This window comes from Lagopus leucura, unplaced genomic scaffold (genome assembly GCF_019238085.1).
Source record: "Lagopus leucura isolate 7727_CA_CO unplaced genomic scaffold, USGS_WTPT01 Super-Scaffold_100028, whole genome shotgun sequence".
NCBI classification, from domain to species: domain Eukaryota; kingdom Metazoa; phylum Chordata; class Aves; order Galliformes; family Phasianidae; genus Lagopus; species Lagopus leucura.
Window position 1 is genome coordinate 7618891 of NW_024962279.1, and position 21590 is coordinate 7640480.

At 50.3% G+C, this 21590-nt stretch overlaps 1 protein-coding gene across 1 annotated transcript in view; it reads right to left on the reverse strand.

Annotated features, from left to right (window-relative positions):
• RAD18 (RAD18 E3 ubiquitin protein ligase) overlaps nucleotides 1-14943 on the reverse strand; it is a 35588-nt gene extending 20645 nt beyond the window's left edge. The window contains exons 1-8 of the mRNA XM_042880893.1: nucleotides 14863-14943; nucleotides 14501-14582; nucleotides 12693-12754; nucleotides 11230-11300; nucleotides 5774-6129; nucleotides 3649-3748; nucleotides 2382-2566; nucleotides 504-580 (exon numbers count right to left, since the gene is read on the reverse strand). Of these exons, the coding sequence (XP_042736827.1) occupies nucleotides 504-580; nucleotides 2382-2566; nucleotides 3649-3748; nucleotides 5774-6129; nucleotides 11230-11300; nucleotides 12693-12754; nucleotides 14501-14582; nucleotides 14863-14916 (987 nt within the window). The 5' untranslated portion in view covers nucleotides 14917-14943. The remainder of the gene's footprint in view (nucleotides 1-503; nucleotides 581-2381; nucleotides 2567-3648; nucleotides 3749-5773; nucleotides 6130-11229; nucleotides 11301-12692; nucleotides 12755-14500; nucleotides 14583-14862) is intronic.
• Between the last annotated feature and the right edge of the window lie 6647 nt (nucleotides 14944-21590).

A 21590-nucleotide genomic window follows, 5' to 3' on the forward strand; every position in this document is an offset into this window, starting at 1 on the left:
AACCAAAATACCCTGGGTAACACCCGGCATGTGTGGGCCATGAAGTTCTCCCTAATCCTGGACAATAAACGTGCACCAAAAGTCACAAAAGTATCATATGTCATGGGAAAAGAACAGGCACTACTGCTAATAGGGAAGCAAGGAATGTGCTAGATAAATCCTAGAGAATTCTAGAAAGCCAAATATTCCCCACACTACCACGGAGGGTCAAAGTCTTCCAATACATCCAAGGGGAACATTACTTCAGAATTTTTACTGCAATCAGAAAAAAAGTTCTCTTACTTAAACAGTTTGGACATAGAGATATCAGCTATACTAAGAACTGCCCATGACAAATGACTGATAAGAGAAAATCAAGCAAGTCACAAGATGGTACACGCCAAGTCCAACATGCAGCCCAGAGTTCTGGCAGTTGCCATAACAAAGTGACAGGCAGACACACTGAGTGCCCACACTGCAGTTTCTCCTGTCCCTCAATTTAGGAACAAGGACAGTCAGCTTACGTTTTCACCACTTTTATTCAGTTCAAGCTGAACCCGAATCTTCTCATTCTTTTCCAGCTCTTTAACAATCTCTGCAACTGTTTGAAAACACAAGAAACGGATCGTTAGACAGGACTTGTTAGGGATGCAGCAGCACTGAACAAAACGGCTGCTAACAAATCAGAGAGACAAAGCCAGCAGCTCCCAGCAGTGCCCGCTCCGCCTCGAGCCGCACGCACGCTCGGTGCTCAGCTTCAAACAGTGCCCAGCACACATCCACTGGCAGCCAGCATTGCTCTGCCATGGCCACAGCCCTTGTTTCATTTCCTTTGGGTTAAATTAATAGAAATAGGCAGTCTTTTTGAACCATGTCTGAATCTCTACCACGCTATGCTGTCTCCGAGACATAAAGGCATGCTGTTTATAAAGTTCTCATTCTATAGTATAACTTTAAGTGGAAGTTGAAATAACGAAACACACTGCTTATCTTACTTTTCCCTCCTAGCAGCTCCTCCGAGGCAGTGCGGAGCTGTCTGCAGGCTTCTGTCCAAAACCCATAGTCCAGGGACGGATTACAGCCTCCAACCATTAAGTCAGACACCTCAGCAGCACACAAACAGGCACAGCACTGTATGCAGGGTTTGTTTTGACATTTACTTTTACAGACATGTTTCTACCCTTAATCATTGTCACAGAGCTCTGAGGTAGCTATGCAGATTACTAAAACAAATACTTGCACTAGTGAAGCAGCCTGAGAACAAGAAGCTTATTGAGCTGTGAAGGAATAAAACCTGCTTAAAACTGGTTTAGGCAAAATCCAGGAATTTGGCACCTCTGCTTCCACAGAAGCTCAACAATTTGTATTTTATAGCGACCTTTGGTTCACTGCTACCACTGAAAATGCATGCCTGTGTGAGCTGGTTTAATAGTTCACCCTTCATAAATAGTCACTGAGCCAGAACTCCATAAAAGCTTTGCATTATTTAAGTGATCCCAGTTGAAGCACCCTGCAGTGCCCTGTGGAACTCTTCATTAGCTAGCTCAGATGAACTGCATGCATAGGGGTTATGTGATGCTTCATTGCAAGCACTGAGTGAAGAACTGCTACAAGAGAGCAGCAGCCCCCAGCATGCCAACACAGCCAACAGAGGGCCCTGTGCATGGCAGAGCTCCTGCCCCAGCACCTCAGAGCAGGCACAAGGCTCCAGCCTGGCAGCGCAGTGCTGCTAACCCTAGACATCCCTGCTGTGGATGAGCAGCACATAGTGAATGTGAACATTGGGGGTGCCACCCCAACCCGTACATACACCCCTTGCCCACACCAACGAGGCCAAGCCCACCCATCCCAGCTACTGGGAGCACTGAACGCACACAGATGCATCGACAGCTTCTGGAAGAAGCAGTGAACATGCATCAGGACCTCGCTGTAAACACGAAGAGAAAAGGGATCAGCTATGGGGTGAGGAACACCATTCCCCAGCCACACGCCAGGGCTGTGCTGCAAGCAGCAGGCTGAGCACTGCCAGCAACCAGTGTGAGTGCTGCGGGACCCCCGCGCCTGCACTGCTCCAGAGAGCTGCATCACAGCTGGTCCTGCCAGAGACTGCTTCCAAAGGGCTGCCTGCCATCAGCTTCCAGTCAGATACAGAGCAATACAGCCAGAAATCCCAAGTCTCTCACACACGTCTGTGTATTTGCGCCATTACTGCTAACACTTGCACAGCTGACAGATGACAAGTGCCATCTTTAAAGAGAAGCATATTCTCTTCTTGTATAAATGGAATATAGCAAGAGCCATTCAAGATGTAAGAAATGGCCCCACTGCATGCAAAGCCAGGCAACACAAACACATACAAAGAGCCTGTGATGATACAAACTTTCCTAGTATTTCTAACTTACCCGATTTGGGATTTAGAGAATCACACTGAGCATTATACATGTGCACAAATTCTTGGTGCCTTTTAACGAGCTGCTGACGGCTCCCATGGGAAGACAGTCCTTGCTCCTTCAGCTTCCTCTTCAAGTCACGATCAGAGAGCAAGTTGTAAACAACTTTAGGCATAGGCTTCCTTTTGTGAGCAGAACTGCAAAGGAGAAAGAAAACAACCCTTTTTTTAATTAATACTCCTACCAGGAATCCAAATGCTGACTTGTATTCTTTCAGGGCATCCCCTAGGAACACTATCTTGCATTATACTTTCCTAAACCCCAAGCAGTCTAGACAAAACAAGCAAAATTTAAAATTCTATTAGGGATGCGGGCTTGATACCAAACAGAGATCTGGCTTTTATTCTCATTCATTAGGAACAGTGGAAACAGTAAAAACATCCCAAATGAAAATTAAAATGTAACATCAGATTCCTGTATTAGTTTACCACTTGTTCATCTTCAAAACTCTCTAGCTTCTGGATTGCAATCTCAGCATGACTGAGCAAATTCTGAGCTCTAACAAAGTTACTTCCTAATTTAAGGTTCATAGGACCTGAATCAAACCACACACAGTAAAAGTTCCTCACAGCTGTCAAGTCTGATCAGTGAACCACAGCAGCCTATGTTTATGTTAGTAACAAAGACTAAAGGTTACACTTCTGATGTGAATGTGGCAGCTATAACAAACTCTAGGGTGGATGCTTAAATAGGAAGACATGCACGAACCTTATGAAATTTAACATCTTAAAAGAAAAGACCTTAACCTGAGTAATTTGAAGATAACTACAGCGAGCAGAGGAAGGCACAATTGTTATTTTTGACTTGACAAGTAGTGAAGCAATTCTCTTTTGGCCCATCTGACTCGGAGGAAACAAGTCATTCACCAGATGAAAAATGGGAAGAAGTGTTACAAAATAAAATCATAATGCTAATGGATGGGAATCCGATGACAACGACGTCCAAAGTTTTACAACCTATGTCAAATTCCTTAAAACAGCACTCAGTGTTTTCTTACCTAAAACTAAAACAAACAGAACAAACAAAACCCACCACCAATTCTGGTGATCCACAACGCTGCTTAGAAAGAGGCAGATCACTGCGACAATACAAATGCAGCAGCTTCAGACTGACAGTAAGCAAGGAAAGCACGACGCCCTGCTCTGCAGCCCAGCAACTGCTGTGGGCTCCGCAGTGCAGAGGACTCCACGTGCTCACAGGAGGCTCAGCCCTCTCCTACCTCCTGAGGCAGTCCTTCTTCTCCTCTCTGCTCAGGCAGCTATCCAGGTGTTTGTTGATGTATGACTCTGGAATAGCAACTCCACAAACAGGGCAGTCCACTGAAAGAAAGGGAGAGTGCTGTTACTGCTGCATACGCCTCAGCCAAAATCAAGCTGAAAAACTGTCGAGTGAAATGAAAATCCAGAATTGCAAGTTTGGTTTTATGTTCTTTAATAAGAAGGCAGATCTACGTGGAACCTTCCCTTTTAGCACTTATCTTCAGAGCACTCATACTCCCCATTTTATGTACCATCAGAACGCATCTCACCTTCCTCCCTGCAGCTGGAGGGCACGAAAACTGTAGTAAAATCGTAGAATAATACACACAGTACAAAGAAACTTCAGTACTAATATAAACATCAGCATATCTTTGTGATAATGCCTTTCATTGTTGCAACATTTCACTTTCCTTTATTTCAATAAGGCAGTACAGCAGGAATCTGTGCATGTTAACACTGTGTCCCCATCCATGCGTCTCGCCATCATGCCAGCACATGAGTTGGCAAACCTAACAGGAATCCTATGACCCAACCACATGTCATTTTTTCAGAAGCACCTCTAAACTAACATGGTTTCTGCTTGGAGACTCACAAACCCCTGCAACAGAGTCCCACTGATGTCACAACTCTTCCTGCATCAGATTAGCAAGAAATACCTCTGCAGGCCACTTGCAAAGACACTCAAAAACAATGTCTGCCTTTGGCAATTACATCCTGGACGCTGTCAAAAAAAAGCTAACCTCAAATGAACAGTATGACATGGATCCTTTTCCCATTATCCTCTGTATTATCACGAGAAAAGTCAAGTTGGATTCAGAAAACAAAGCAAAACACAATAGCAAGAATACCATGAAATGCTGTAGGAATTCAGAGTTCACTGGCAATACTGCTTTGCAATTCCTGACTTACAACTAATTAGGACAGTTACGTTAACACGACAGTTATCAGCAGCCTGTTACTTTATTGAGTACAGCATTTCAGCTGTTAACACAGCAATCAGTCATCCTCACAAGGAGAACTTTAGCACTGCCTCTTTGAGTTTCTCCTTTCTGTTCTTTGACCAACTACTTTGCACTTGTGGAAGCAATTTCTGTGCAACACATCCTCGAGGACTTACTAAGGCCATAAAATGGTCAGCAAGTGAAAAATTCAATTCCTTAAGAATAAACGAGGTAAAATTTTATATTAGTTGTAAATTACTAATACGAGCAAGTCTGATGCACAGAACTAGAAAACATACCAGCTGGCTAAGTTGACATTATTTTCCTGCAGCTACTTTTCTAGCTGTGTTACGTTTTAAGCAGTATTTACCTGGCTAATGAATAAATATGAACTTCCACGTCCCAGTCAAATAAATTGCTAAAAGAATAAAAAAAATACAAACTATTAGGTCTGAGTGCTTTGCTCCAGCCAGCTGCACACCGGCCCCCTCCAACTCAGGACCATCCTAGGATTCTCTACGGCTTCTAAATGGAAAAGCTGCCTGCCATGATATTTATTTATGAAGACACTGCCAGTTTTGTTGTAGTTGATTAGTATAAATGAACATTTTCATGCTTCAGTTCATTGATCTTAACACTGCAAGATTACAGAATATAAAGCAGGATACTTGTAGAGAGCCTATAGACAGGAACATCAACAAAACTGAAACCATGATCAGTTTGGTTGTGGGTGCACCCTCGAATGACTAACATGATGAAATACTTTGCTTCTGGTTACTGAGGATAAGCAAGAACAACAAACATCAGTGTCTGTCTGCTCGTGAAAGGGAAGAAGAGAAAATGAGTAAATTTGTTGTGCAACCATTGTTTTTAAGAGTTGTTATTCAATACAAAGGAATCTGTAAGAGTCGAACTCGGTTTAATTACTTTGTATCAGCCCAAACTTCCTCATCAAGAATATGCTTGCAGCAGTAATGTGAATGAAGCACAACCCAGCTAGACAGGAAGCATCTGAGCACACCAACGCTCCAATTGCAGATCAGAACAGTGCAGGAGATGGATGCCACAGACTGACGCGCTCAGCCAGATGCAACCACAGACTTGGGGAAGTGATCAGAACAAAAGCAAAAATTAAGTATCTCACCTTTATTGACTATTTTTACCACAGATGTAGAAGGCTTCTCACCACTGTTGGTGCCTTCAGGACTCCCTCGTGGTTCTGCTTTGTTGTCTTTGCTAGCAGCCCCTGGAGAACTGCTGCTGATGTTACGATGTTCCTCGGTTTTGCAAACTTTCCAATCTGTTCCTGCCAGACCATCTGTCTTTGTCAGGGTACAAACATTCTCCTTTTTCAACAAACTGTCAATCACTGGCACCTCTTCTTTTACAACTGGCGAAGACGTGGAAGTCTTGGCGTGGCTTTTGCCAATTGCACGCCTACTACAAGCCAATGGAGATGAAATCAGTGGTGTATCCAAGACCAACTGGACCAGCTGTTGCCTGGAAGCATCCAGAAGACAACTGTTAGCTGCATCTAACAGTTCTGTTAGCTCTTTCTCTGAAAACAGAAAACAGCTGGAGTTTTTCCTCCATTCCTTCCTCTCTGAGCAGTTGCTAACACGAAGCACTTGGGAATCATCTCGCCCACACAAACCAGGAGCATCCCAGTTCAGTGTTACCACGCTCTACAGATTGCAAAAATCAGTTTCCCAGTTTATAAACAAAACAAGTTACATTTCATTTTGCAAATGTTATAAAATAAGCATCAACATATCACATGGAATGCAAAGAACAAGTTTTCCCTCTTACTTGAGAGTTGTAGATAACTGCTTTCAGGACAGCGCTCCAAGCACTGGATCAGCTGAGACAAAGGCGTACCAGAAAGTTTCTGTGTTCTTTGTCCCCTCCTGCTGGGGATCTCCAGAGCACAGCCCAACAGGCACCCACCAAAGCAGTAACCAAACACCCGTCGGCTCGTGAGACAGAGCGTTAGGTAACCCCACCTACACACCTCAGGGACAATGAGACAACAGGAACAAACACTCCACTGTTTCTGTAGCTGGAGTGAGAAGACCACCACAGGTACCACGCTTAGGGGCTGCTTTAACAAGGCGCACACCCTGGGGCACAGAGCAGTTCACATCACCCACACACAGGAGCCAGCAGAAGAACCTGTGCAGCCCCTCACCTGGTCCCCTCTCATGTCCTGCCGCCCTCCCACACAGCCTGCACACAACCCTCTTGCTGAGCTCCCCATGCAGCAATGCCTGCACACCTGCCCTCCCTGCCCCAAGCTGTTCTGTCCCCACGAGGTGGGCAGAGCCTCCCCCTGCTCCTCTGTACAGCAGGGTAACAAGGCGGGAGGAGCAGGAAGAAGGGGCAGCTTCTGAGGACACTGAGGAGTCCAGGAGCCACTGCCAACAGCAGCACTGCACTCGGGCACCTCAGGGCCCCCACCTTGCCATGCAGCCTGCACTACAGAGCAGCAGGACAGGGCTGTGTTCAGGGCAGGGCCATCAGCACGATGCCATCTCCTCCCAGAGACAAGCTGCTGCACTGCCACAGAGCCGCACAGCGTGCCTGCTACCCCTCAACACGTGTATGAGCCCAAAAGAGCACGGCAAGCCAGTAACACCACAAAGCCTTCCACATCCACAGCACACTGACCTCCTCAAGTACAAGGTACCTTCTGTGCATTTTTACTACGGCTGCTGCTCAGTAAGTTCATGCTTTTCATTTAAGCACCGTGACCTGACAGCTTGGATTTTGACGATTCTCTCCCCCTGAGGTGACAAAGCCTGTGAAAAGAGAGCAGCTGGGGGAGTGGAGTTTCATTTCTATGCCTCCCCTCAAGGCCCCAAACCATACAACTTTCTGGTATACGACCTCCCTGTTCTGACATAAACACAGCACGAGGTGCTGGCCAGACATCAGCTGTTTGAAGCTATCCCTGCACTTAGCCAGCACACCGAGCTGAAGAGAAAGGAGCTCAAACCAGCACAGCAGCAACATGGCACTCCTGCAGCATTCACAGAACAGAAAGGATTGCCCGAGACACACAGCTCTAGATTTTCAATTTGCAAAGTTTTTAACTCAGAAAGAATAAATAAGAGTTGACATAATTTGGATTACTATTCATTTTCTGTAAAAAAAAGCAAGAGACACTCAGTGACGCGGCTTTGGAACAAGCACTGCCATTAAACTGCTTCTTGCCCATAATAAGAATGAAATGTAGGTGTGCTTTATGATTGCACAGCTGAAGACGTTTCAGTGTTAGGTAACTAATTGGAAAACTCACCAGTCTTAAGGTAAAGATTCACCACACATCTGGGAAGAACTAATTAATACATATCTTTGAATGCTTTGAGAAGGTACCTGAGTCAGTGGGTGAGCCCACAGTCACACTGCTTTAAGATCAGTTTCTAGTGAATAAATAGAGCACGGAGCTCAGCACACTTAGCATTCTGTGCAGTTATATTCGAGCTAGACTCAAAGCCCAGCCTGGAGTTCAAGCTTCCTGGATTACCCTATGCAATGAGCACATTTGTCAGTAGCAATTCTCATGCATCCCAAGGCACTGTGACTTTTTACAGTACAAACAAGCACAATTAAGCGTGGCAGCAAAACTATGTTCTTCTGTCTGCACATGCCTAGATATGGACTGGAAGTTTTTCAGGAGGTTAATTCCCCAGCTGATGCAAATATAGAGTGGAGTAGCCACTGTTGTCATAGGATCAACTTCACAGGAAACTCAGGAGCCAGCTAAATGGGAACATGAACAGAGTCCCTTTACACAACCCTGTCCCAGCTCTGCTTCACATTTGCTATTGACAAGGGCTACGTTTCATCCTAAAGCGTCATCTGACACAGCACTGCTGCCCAGGGCCATCAGCAGCAATAACAGGCATTATTAAGCATCTCACGTGCTGCAGATAAATGCACAACATTCTTCAGCCTACAGGTTAAAACTGCAGCCGCAGAGGAGCTGACACAACAATAGAAATGCAAGAATGGGGGTTTCTTCTGACTTCCCAGGTTTCCACACAGCAGCCAACCATTAAGGTAGATGGGCAAACAGCTCATCTTTTCAGTGCATTTTCTACTGCTTTGATAGCTCCTCCTCCTGTCAGAGTAACACAGTCTGTACCTGCACCTATCAGATACTGCTGTTGATTTTCTCCTAGCATATACTGCTTAGCTGGCACGTATCACCATGTACTCACAATGCCTGACAGCACCCGTAGAATTCAAGATTCATATCAGCCTCTTTTTGCAAGGCTTTCCCCTGATTCACTGTTTCACATTTCTCTCTCAGGACACACCACACCACCACCACTGCTCACAGCACCTGGATCCTCTGAAGAGGGCTCTGCTCCACGCAGTGCTGCCCCTCAGGAAAGCTCAGCACCCAGTGACGTGCTGTGCCAAGGGACAGGCTCCTGAGCTGGGGGACAGTGGTGTGAGAGCCACAGGACAGAGCCCTGGTGTATGAGCACCTCTCTCTGAATGCAATAGCTAACACTTGCACAAAGACAGCCAGAATTGTCACCACAGATATGCAGCTCACCTACAGATCGACTCAGGCGATAAATGTTAGCACAGTGTGTCTTTCAGATAGCTTCTCACTTTGCATGGTTTTTTCCAGTTACTTCCACTTAGGTTACGTACTCTGTGCTCTTAGGAATCTAACACAGCCGACTGTCAGCTTGGAGAGGCTGTAGCCGATAAAGTTTCACTACACTGGCACAAAAGCAATACATGTGTCATAGCTGACAAACCTGTTTAACTGCACTGGATACCTTCTCAACGGTGAAACACGAACGCACAAGATGTCGGTGTGTCCTTACGCTTGCTGTATAACCCAAAAGCCCCTCTGTCCCCCATCCTTTTCAACAGATATTTGGGCTGGGCAAGCAGTTGCAGTTATTTCAGTTTAGCTGTGAACAGACATTCACCCTGGCACACTGCACCTGATAAAAACTCCGTTCATAAAGGAAAGGCAGCACACGTAGCACTGCCATGCCAAGGGCTGAGAAACCCTGCGCACGAAGCACTGCACGACAAGCCAAGAGAGCAGAGCGCAGGCTGCTCTTGGTCCCCAGCAGGAACTGCAGGGTACAGGTGAGAGCGCTGCGCTCCCTTCCCTCCCGCACTGCTCGGCTCCTTCATGAGCACAGCGCAAAGGCAGCAGTGCTGAGCGCAGCCCATCACCACGGCAGCTGCAGCTCTGCAAACACACGGCCGAAGGCTGAGCGCGGATCGGCGGGATCAGCACTCGGCTCTATTGAGAACCATTTCCATTCCCACGCACACGCTGACCTTGGAGCACAGCTTTGACTTCGCTAACTACTCAAGCATTAACATTTCCTTTCCCTACAGGCCTGACTTCAAAACGTATTTGCATTTTTTGAAATACTGAAAAGCCTTAATGCCTAATTTTCACAAATGCTGAATTACCCGAGGCTCAAAGTCAAGGCACGACGCACTTTAAGAACTTCACACGTTTCAAAAATCAGACCCTGGAGTTTGGATTTGTTTTAGGGCGGGCCAAAGGGAAACAGAAGCAGGGGAAGGGAGCCAGAAGACACGTCCTGTACAGCACATCTAGGCAGAAAATGCTACGGATAGCAGCACACAGCATTCTGCACCAAGCAGCCCCTAACTCACAGCTGCCTGCCGAGCAAATGCAGTGCCAGGCTACGAGAGAACAACGCGGGGTGCCCAGCATCTGAAGCAGTGCAAAGTTTGCTTGCTGTCTGCACTCCTGTTCCATTTCACTTCAGCAGGCACCTCTGTCAGCCGTTCACCATCAGGCATTTCTCAGCGAGACCCAGAGCAGCTCTGCTCCCACAGCTTGCCCAGGTGAGGAGCAGGACACCACCACCCCTTCAGGCTTATTGATTCAACTTCACGTTTAGAAATTGATCGACCTCCGAGTCACAGAAGGAAAGGTTATTGATCTTAGCTCTGCTAAGATTTATTCTGATCCATTAAAGCAGTCCGAAAAATTAACGGTTAAGATTCATTATCATAATGGATCCAAGTCAGCACTACCTGTTCCCTATGAAATTAGATGTTACCAAAATACAGTAATCCACTTATCAGCAAAAAACACTGAAGTCAGAGTTCCAGCTAAAATATTGGAACTGCAGAATCTCAATTCTTGGAATAAAATCAATTAAATCTAATAGCAGTCATACAAAAGATTAGTTCCTTGTCACACAGAAACTCCCTTAAGAAACAAAGCCATAAGGACTATGCTTCCTGTTGCTTACGAAGCCAAGAATCCCAGTGATTTAAATCTCCAGATTTATTTCAGTAAAAAGTGCCATGTCATGCATCTTCCATAGCTGTAGGAATCCCTGCAGAAAACAGAGCAGTCACAGAGCTGCCTCCAGGCAAAAGCAAGCAGAGCTCACACATCTGCAGGATGCACCTACCATGTCACATTGATTTTGTTCTTCTTTTAAGGGGATGAGATCAAAAGTGAACCAAATCAAACAGAAAAGGTGAAAGCACAATATTCCATTACAACACCCCAAGCCAAACCTCCCTTTGGACTGCCAAACTAGAGACAGTATTCATAAGACTGCAGCATACCGTGCAGAACTGAAGCTCTTTACCAGCTCATCTAAAGCCCGGTTGTTTTTCAGGTCAGACTCTGAGACAGCCTGTTAGGGGAGAGGAAAAGAGAGGAAGAAAGCAAAACAGTCAAATACCATGAAAACAGCAGGTATCCTGAAGGTGTCCAATGTCCTGTAACTTCTGTGGACCTGTGCTTGAGCCACCAGCCCCCCAGACTGTAACGTGAATAAGAATGCATAGAGCATAAGCATTTTTTCCTTAAAAACATCTAAAATAAGAGCCTGAGGACTGTGAGTCTGCCAGGTGATCAGCAACATAGAAACTGCAGCAGAAAGGCAGAAGGAGCAAACCCAGTGCACCCCAACGCCAACGGTGCTCTACTGTAGCCACACTACAATCATTTTGGAAACCAAAACAAGGAGCCAATCAATGTGACAAGAACTTTAAGCAACAGGGAATGAAAAGAGATGAAGATGTTAATCTCTGGGGTGAAGATGGAAAAAGAAACAGGAATCATGAGACGGCTTCACACGTTCAATTCATTCTTTCAAAGCAATTTCTGGTTTTTATCTCTCTGGCTGTTTCTCTTTGCCCTTCTTACGCCATAACTCAACTTCTACTGGTCTTGTTCATACCACTCGTGATGCTTTTTAAGGAGGCACCAGTGAGATGTACTCCCAGAAACATGCATCAAATAGTCTGTGCTTGTTTGAATGTTTGAAAACTGACAAAGTTACAGCTAGCTCTGCTTTTCAGTCTTGAAAAGTCTCATCTGGTGGATGCTTTACAAACACAGAAGAAAATGCCTTCTACCTTGCCAATGCTCACAAAGCACCGCTGATTGTTTTTGGGCAGCCTAACATTTGTAAGGATTCAATACAACACACTGGCTTAAGACAGAAAGCTAGCCTAGGGCCACGGGTAAACTGCATGCTGTGTGCTTTGAGCAGAAAGGGCCTCGAGTCAGATGGCAATGGTCACCCAGCTGCAGGGCAGGCAAAGCTGCAGAGTGCTTCCCACACGTGGGCTCACTCTGGCAGGACACATCTTCTCTCCCTGCCACGCAGCTCTTCCATCCCCAGAAGGCCACACAGCACAGCCCATGCACTGACCACTGTGTGGTCTGTGGGTGCTTCTAAAGCTGTGAAAGAATGGGAAGTGAGGCCTCTCAACCACAGAACACTGAAATGCTTTAACTTAGCACTCACATTTTGACTTATTTTAAACAAATCAGGAGGCAACACTGAATGCTTCATGACAGATTTTGTACGCAGCTCAGAGCCAAAACTGAGCTTTCGTGCTCCATCTGCTTTTGCTGATTGAAAACTACCAGAGAAATTCACCTACTACAGAGATCAGAGCACCACACTTTGTCCAAATTGCTGCCTATGAAAGGGAAGGTGGTAGAACACACCCAGAATTGCAGCCCAGACAGCAGCGTGCTGAGATGGCTAAAAACAACAAAGACAACCACTTACCACACAGCACGTTGGACACTGAGTTTTGTAGGACAAAAACTTGCGTATGCATAGGGAGCAATCTGGAAAAAGAAAAGATACAACTCTTAACAGGTCTCCTTCCACACGCAGTTCAACACACACTTGTTAGTACATTCTGATATACATATACACGTTTTCCTATCTACATATATAAGCTACGCCACAACACACTAGTACTGAAACTATGCCATTTTTCCATAGAATTAAACACTTCTTTCCCCAGAATCCGTGGCAAACAAAGCCAACATGTTTACTGAGAAGAACAGCTAAGAATGGTGAGAAGCAGCACAGGAATGCTAAGTGAGAGGCAGCTTAAACGTTTCCTGGTAAAAGCAAGTCACATCGCTGCCAGGGGATCGATCCTTCGGCAGCCTCTATGGTGAAATACACCACAAGCTTCATTTTCTTGCAATAAATCCCTGGTATTACCCCGCTGCCAGTGCTCATCCGTGAGCTTTTATAACCACTTCAAGGGACGAAAGGCACCGCTACTCCCCAGCAGACTTCTCTTACAGAATGTGACTGGAGAGTTTCAGCAGATGCTTTTATTATGTGAAGGAAACAGGAACGGCTCTTCTGTTCTGTCTCTGAAGACACAACCAAAGCACTGCAGCCATCGATTGGCTCTTGCCAGGAGAGCTGCCCAGCACCACCCACTGCAACAGGGGAGGGGCGTTAAGGGGCGGTGGGCGCAAACATTACAGATGGCTGCAAGCCCCACAATGGAGCATTAAGAAAAACAAACCAACAGAAAAAAGTTCTGCCAGCAAATGCAAAGGTAGATGCATCTCCTCTTCATCTATTTATAAACAATCATTAACAGGAGAGGATTTTTTGGTCCACTGGACTGAAGAAATGACACAGAGACAACCTAGTAGGAAACATTTCAGGACATCCTGATTTACAGAGGAAAAGAGAGGCTTGCTGCAAAGAGCAGGGGAGGATCAGAGGAGAACCTGCCAAACAAGGCAGGCAGCCCCTTCGGAAGCCACAGGCATCAGAGCCAATCCACGGGCAGCTCCGACACGCCTGCTGCAAAGTGCGCCCACTGCAGGCACGGCCTTCTCAATGCCTACAGCTTTGCCAAGCTAAAGCAGATTTCACCACCGAGCTACAATGACCCCTTCAGGTAAGTGCTACTGTTTCTGAACAAAACAATTGTAAGCCTTTATTTGAAGGCTTCCCTCTTCTCTGACTCCCCGGGAAGCACTTTGCTACCGCACCCAGCAGGCAGCAGCCCCACAGACAGCTGTACCTCAAACACTTCATGGGCTCAGCACTACAGATCGGGTTTTGTTCCACCCTCATGGCTGAATGAAGGACATTTAAGCGAAGGATTTCAGGACCAGGTGATTTCTGAGTGCACTGACCCCAGCAAGAGGTTTTCATATTGTCAGAGAAGTCAGTGTCCACTTCACAGCTCTCACCCCAAACTGCTCTTCCACAGCCCCACACAGGAAAACATCCCTGCTGCCCAAACCACACAGGGAAGGGCTACATGTTTCGTAAGCAAGCTCAGAACCAGAGACCTCTGTGCATCATGGTGGTAAGTAACAAATGGCCAAACCACGACTGCCCTGTGAAACTCTGTGGGAGAGAAAAATCTCACGCAGACATTTTTTAATAACTTTGTCACCCACACGAAGGAGTTGAAGGTTCGGTCAGCCCTCGGGGCCGCCGCGTTTTGGCCTGCACTCCTTGTAACGACCGGGAGACGCGCCATGCAGGGCACGGAGCAGCGGGACGGGGCGGCAGCGACCGCAGAGGGCAGAACGGGCCGCACTTACAGTTATGGGAGCACTGCGGGATGATCACTGCGATGCTGAAGTAATCGAAGCAAATCCCACAGCGCAGCAGATCGTCCACGGCCTGAAACGAGAGCGGGCTGGGTGAGCGGCTGAGGCACCGCTGTGCCCGGCGGACAGCACGGCACGGTATGATGCGGTATGGTGGTGCGGTACGGTAGCACGGTATGGTACGGGTATGGGTATGGCATGGCACGGCACGATAGCGCGGCGCGGCACGAAACGACCCGGGCCTGGCCTCCATCCCTGCAGCGGCTCCGCAGCAGCCTCCACCTGAGGCCGGGACCCGCGGGCCGCCGCCCCCCAACTCCCTCCCCCGCCCCGCCCCGCCCCGCCCCACGCACCTTCAGCGGTGACAGGCTGGCCGGCCATGGTGGCTCGGGCATTGCCAGCGCCATGATCCCGCGCCGGGGCCCGAGCCGCTCCCGGTCCGAATCCCGCGCGCCGCCGCGCGCCACTTCCGGTCGCGGTGGCTGCCGGGAGCTGTAGTCCCGCGCGGCGTTGCCGAGACGCGCGGCTCTGCGCACGCGCGCGGCCCGCGGTAGCGGCGCGGTCCCGTAGCGGAGCTGCCCGCGTTCGCCTGCGCTGCCGCTGTTTGCTGCCGGTCGCGTCGCTGCGCAGCGCTCTTGGCACGCAGCGCGGTTCACCTTTGAATGCATCGGTCCGCGTGCCGGTAACGCCTGGCGCTGCCTCCTTCCTTTCGCACGTCTCTGTCAACCGCTTCGGCTCTGTTGCTCCTTACGGTGGAAATCACCGTGCCGTTACCTGCAGCGCTCGCAGCCCGACTGCCACGGAACCGACCCCATCTGTTCGTAATAAACACCTGATAATGACACCACCTGAACTCATCAGCAATTCATATTTCCTCCTTTCTGTTTGCAGTCTTGTTGGCAGCTGAGGTTTTCAAAGTCCCATTGCATGTCTCTGCCCTCTCTTATGCTTCAACTAAAATGTGGCATTTGTCACATTGCTAAGCAGTAGTGCTGAGCACGCGGGTGGTTCTGGCATCAGGAATCTGTTCGTAGTGTTTCCCTCCGCATCGGCCTTCCAGCACAACGTTGTTTCCCACTGCTCCACCAAAAGCCACCTGCAAGCTTCAAAGTAAAGCTGCACTGACAAAGCCGGGGTGGGCAGCGGCTGCAGGATCTGCTGTGGCTCAGTTCCTCGCCCCTGAAGCACAGAAGCAGCACCCGGTAACAGCCTGTGTGTTTGGCAGCATGTAATGCAGGACTGAGAGCATCTCCGGGCAGAGCTCCCTCTGTGCCAAACCACACCACCAGGCTGACAGCAAGGAGCCTCAGCTGAATGAGCACAACACAAACAGCTCCTGAAATGGAGGGGTCCCACAGTCATGGTGACGCGGCACTGCGGGATGTGATCGGTGGGCACACTGGGATGGGGGGGCTGTGTGGGGATCCTGCACTGCGTGGTGCTTGTGCCGAGGTTTGCCCCGCAGCAAGGATGATGCTGGCTGCTGCTCCCAGTGCCACCTCTGCCCACACCACAGCTCTGTGGGCACCTGCTCTTCTCATGCAAAAGTAACTCGAAAGTGCAGCGAAAACTCTCTTCCTTTACGGGTTTGTTTGCCTTCTTTGGTGGTTTCAGGCCAGTGTAAATCAATGGAAAAAATGTCACAGCTCAGAAGAGCAGTCTGGAAACTTCCATCACAGAGCTGTCAGAATGAGCATCTGGAGCAGCCAGAAATAATATTTAACTTTCTCTTGAACTGTCATGAGATGGGCGCAGTGAGCACAGCCAATCTGAGCATCTGATAACGCAGCGATGCTGATGGGTCGGGGCTAACTGAGGGCAGAGGTAAATGCTATGGGGCACCAGGGGGGAAGAATCTACAAATGGGAGAGTTTTCAGAAAGGGCTGGTTTGGCTCAGCCAGACATTGCCACGTTCACTTCACGCACTGCCTGCTTGGCTCCTTTCCCTTGGGAAAACGTGGCAAACACTCCAACCCCCCGTGCTGCGGTACTTCAGGAGATGGGTAACACCACGATCCCCAGCGCCTGCTGAAGGCCGTCTGCAGTGTCTCTATGGAGAGCGGCCTGCAGGGCTGCAGCAGTCATCTTTTTTAATTTCTCATTCTAACAAAGGTGGGGGGAGCTGATTTTCACAGCACAGGTGCAGAGCTCCTGCAGTGGAGCTGAGGGCAGGGCTGGGATCGGTCCCGGTGGGCACAGCGCCGTGCTGTGCGCTCACTGCCCCATGCCCTTCGCTCCTGCTCCAGAGAGAGATGGAAAATCTTTCCCTCATTTGCTAAAGGCACTTCACTGATTTTAAATGTGGGGTGGGGAGAATTAAACATTTCACTTATTTGTCTCATTTAATCCAGCCAGCAGGACCGAAAGCACTCACTGTGCTCTGTGCCGAAGCTCAGAGCATTAACCACTCCACGTTCTGCCACCGTTTCTTTCCTATTTCGCTCCTGCGTTCTCTTCATCCCGTACCATGAGCACCATACGGACAGGCTGCTGACGGACAGCGCGCACTCGGGACGATCACCGCCTCCATCAGAGCCCCGCAGATGACGGACGCGACCCCCGCCCGCCCCTCCCGACGCGCCGCTCCGAGCTCCGCGGTGGCGGCGGGCGGCGCCCTCTGGCGGCCGCGGGGCTGCGCGCAGGTCCGGCTGCGCACGGATGGCTGGCGGAGTTTTGCTCGGCGCGGAAATTCGCAGCTGAAGTTGCGCTCAAAGCCCCGCGCAGCTGCACAGCCCCCACCCGGGACAGAACTGCGGGGCGAGCACGGGACGCAGCGCAGAAGCTCCGCTCCGGTCCCGCACCAGCCCTCAGCCCGCTCTGCACTCCAGGTACCCGTTGGCAGAGCCGTGGCTGTCCGCCCAACGCCTCGAGCCCATGCAGCCCCCCCTTCAGGGCTGCCTGCTGTACGCGCAGTCGGCTCTCAGGCAGGAGCCGGCCTGTCTCTGTGCTTCCCCACCAAAGCGGCTCTCCATTTCAAGATACTGATTCACGAACATTAACGAGCTGAACTGCTTAGAGTGGCTCAGAGTTCAGTGCTGGGGAAAGCGCTGTAGCAGCAATAGTTGTTGTCGTGATCGCCCCAAACGCTCCCAGCACGGACCTGGTGAGCCGTCCATGCACGAGCCCTGCTTGCACAGTGGGGCCCAGCACCGCCCCTGTGCAGCTCCAGGCCCATGCAGTGCAGCCCCATCACCGTCGTGCCGGGGACACGGACCAAGCCATGGCTATTGGGCAGGCACAGGGCTTCTCCTCACCCAGGAAGGGATGCTGCTCATCCCAGAACACCCTGCCCATGTGGCCACCCATAAGGACATCCCCTACACCCTGTGTGCCACTTTTAAACATTTGCATCTGCATCCCACCTAAACATCCCCTGCCTCCCCTTGTTTATGGACTTACTATCTTGTTCAGACAACTGTAGTGTTTGCATTGGCAGGACAGCAGGCCTTACTGAGCTGAAGCTCAGAGCAGAACAGCACCAGCCCAGCATGAGTACCAGCATCCCTGTCCATCCCAGCAGCACCCACCTCCTCACCTGCACTCCAGAGCTTTGGTGCGGGGACCCTCTGGGCAAAGACTTCACACTTTGGGGAACATTCCCACTGGGTTTGCAGAAATGCATTTTAAATGAAAAACAAGCAGCTCTGGAATACAGGGTACATCCCTGGCTGGTGTAGATCCATGCAAGTCCTCCTACATCCATAGAAATTTATGAATTTACATCTGCTGGAAGCTTTAGGTTTTTATTGGCCTACATCTCCTTTCCCTGCCACTTGTCCACGGCTGAAAGCAAAGCATCCATCTGCACTCTCAGCAGCTGGGCTCCACACACCACAGGGCACAGCAGGCAGTGCCAGCAGTGCAGGCGCTCAGTGCTGGCTGCAAGGCACTGCCAGGGCCGGGAGAGGGGCACAGAACCACAGGGGGTGAGGGATGGGATGCAGGACAGAGCCCCGCAGCTCCCCAGGCAGCAGCAGGGAGGCAAACACTGAAACCACAACGGGTGATTTTGAGAAAAGTTAAGCAGTTTTATTCAACAGGACGAGTCCACCTCCAAGCAGTGGCTCCATCTACACGGCATCATCAGCGCACAGGACAGAGGACCCAACCGCTCTAGCTGACGGCATCGCACCACACGTTACAGAGACAACACCCACGGGGAGGACGACGACCGCGACGAGGGGCAGCCCACAGCAGTTCCTGAGGTTTCCTGACAGAACCAAAGCCCAGCAGAGCACGCAGCCCAGCACCAGGAGCCTCGGGACATCCCGTGCCACACTGTGAAAACACAGCGCCGCTCGTTAGGCGCACGGCTCAGCGCCGCAGGAAGGGCACCGGGCACCGCAGCCGAAGGACGAGAGATCGCAGCGCCAGGGCCGGGCACGAGGGCCTCCCGTAGCAACGCTCACTCGGCCGCAGTCCCGGGACGGGCTCAGGGCTGGGGGCCGCAGGCGCCGGGGCGGCACCGGCTCTGCATGGCAGAGAAGCCCCCCGGGGCGGCCCCACCTCCCGCGGGCCCGGGGCTCAGCAGGAACGGCCCCGGGGCCCCAGGCGCCTGCAGGCTGCAGCCAACCGCCCCGGGACTCGGTGAGCCTCCAGTCTTTGAGCCTTGGAAGAGATATCGAGGAGCAGGATAAAGTCACTCACAGAACGTGAGCGGGTTCCAGTTATGATACTCCTACCGTGTGGTTACATTTTGTGCCGAGTTACAGAAAAATACATTTCCCCCCGCCCCCCCTAAATTTACAGCAGTTAAAACTACAATTGGAATACCGTATTAAAAAGGGGTTGCTTACTCTTCCACAAAACGTCTCGGCTTCCTTTCGTTAAAAAACAAAAATGATAATTAGCAGTACTTCAAAAGCAACCAGCCACAGCACAACGTAACTGTACAAAGGAAATCGGGACGCAGCTCCAAGGACATCGATTCCAGGCCTTTGTTCTGGTGCTCAAAAAGGCACTTAACGTTAAGAAAATAACTGTATTAAAACCCACAATAAAACAAAAGAAAACAAAAGGCAATAATTTAATAGAAAAACACTGGCATTTGTACCGCATCTTCAAAAGAAGGTAGGAAAAAAACCAAACCCAACAAACACAGTTTGCTCCCAAGTCATCTCTGAAAGTATATTAAAAAATAAAGGAAATAAACAGAAGAGCCAAGTGAACGTTCTCCAGGAATCCGATGGAAAACGCGGCCGGCAGCGGCTGCACAGCTCTGCGCACAGCGGCTCTGCTCCCCCTCGGCTGCGGATCAGCGCGGTGCCGGGATGCCGCAGAGCCGCGGCTCAGCCCGCTGTGGGAGGGGAGAAGCCAGGAGAGAAACAAACACCCATAGGAACTGACGGCGGGAGTTACAAATGTCACCGATGGGAATCGACAAGCACGTCAACACCATTTCCCCTTACAGCGTTATACCGAGGAACAACGACAGGACCACTACGTACAGTACTTTCCCCCACTATGTACACCGAAAGGTCAGGTTGCTGCTTTTATTTCTTTTTTTAACGTTACTTTTTATTTGTACATTGAGCTACCTACTAAGTGCAAAGATCCGGTGAGCGGCATTGGCTTTCATCTAATCTTACCCTATTTTTGTACAGCTTACACTTCAACAGTTACTTCCCAGCACCGAAGCAAATACAGCGACGAAGAGCAGAGCGGGCGCGCAGCCCCGCACAGCAGCGGCACCCGGAGCCGCCGCGCCGCTGCCCCGCCGCCCTGCCTGGGGGCCGGGGGGGGGGCGGGGGCTGCGGGCCGGCAGTCAGGCGCTGCTCGGGGAGCGATAGTGGGGATGGGGCTGCGTTACAGCGCGGGTCACAGCGCAGAAAGCTGCGCACGGAGGGAGACTGCAGGAGAAGCACAGAGCGTCTTGGATTCAGCGCTACACAGATGTGGCTATCGGACAAACCCCATGCAATCCCCAGCTCTTTCTGCATATCTTTTTTCTCTGGGTTAAACGTTCCGAGGAAAAACAAACTGTCAATTTCTTTGCATGAACTCAAACCGCTGCATTATACAGTACAGTACAGAAAGTGCAAAATGTCGCCCCATCAGATCGGCTACACGTCTGATATGGTCAAATATGGCTCATGCTTTGCATGCAAGACGCAATCTGAATCGAGACCCTCACGTACTGCTGTGCAACCGCCCAGGAGTCGCTGCCCCGGAGCCCCCTCACCTTCGGCCCCATTTGTTGAGATACTGACAGGTAAAACTAAAAAAAAGTGTTACGGGGAAAGGGAAAGAAGAATCATCTCAGGCTGCGTAAGTTCTCTATTTATGCTTTACCACAGGTTTGGTGCCAGTTCTTATCCGCTGCTGATGCTGAAGCCCCAGCCCAGGGCCTGCGCTGTACCTGGCTGCGCCAGCAGGGCCTGCCGAGCCCCTTCTGCTTCCCCAGCCGTGCAGGGTGCAGCCCAGCTCCCAGGAGCAGCCCGGCACCGCTGGGCACACAGCTGCTATGCAGGGCCACGCACACACACAGAGCCTGGAAGAAATGACAGAACCAACGCAGCGTCTCTAGCGAGGACATTTCAGAGCCAGTTTCTGAGGTAAATCTACTTTTTAAAAAAGTCACCAAATTCTGTACACTTCTTAATATATACTTCTATGTGTAACGCGCATTCTCCAGTGATGACACGCAGATCTGCCATCCCCTCTGCCACACGGCCGTGAGCCCAGGCAGCGTCCCAGCGGTTCGGGGCCCACGCTGCACACCCACAGCTGCGTCATTCTGGCGGCGCTGCCTGCAGGCTTCTCCCGAGCGCGGCACCGCGGCTACATGGTGCCCGACTTGTCTGCAGTGCCGCTGGGGAACAGCTTCTCGGTGGGGGTGATGGCGGGGCTGCCCACCCCCGAGCTGCTGCTGCTGCTGGAGCGGTGCTGCACCGCAGGGCGCGCCGGGCGCATGGGGGGGGGGCCGCAGCTGCGCCCCGGCCAGCCGGGCCGATAGCGCCGGTTTGAAGGTGGTCATCATCTCTGCGGTGGAGCTGCTGCTGCGCCGCATGGCGGCGTCGGGGTCCCGGATGAGGATGGTGTGCAGGGGACTGGCGGGCTCTGAGTTGGCGGCGCCCAGCG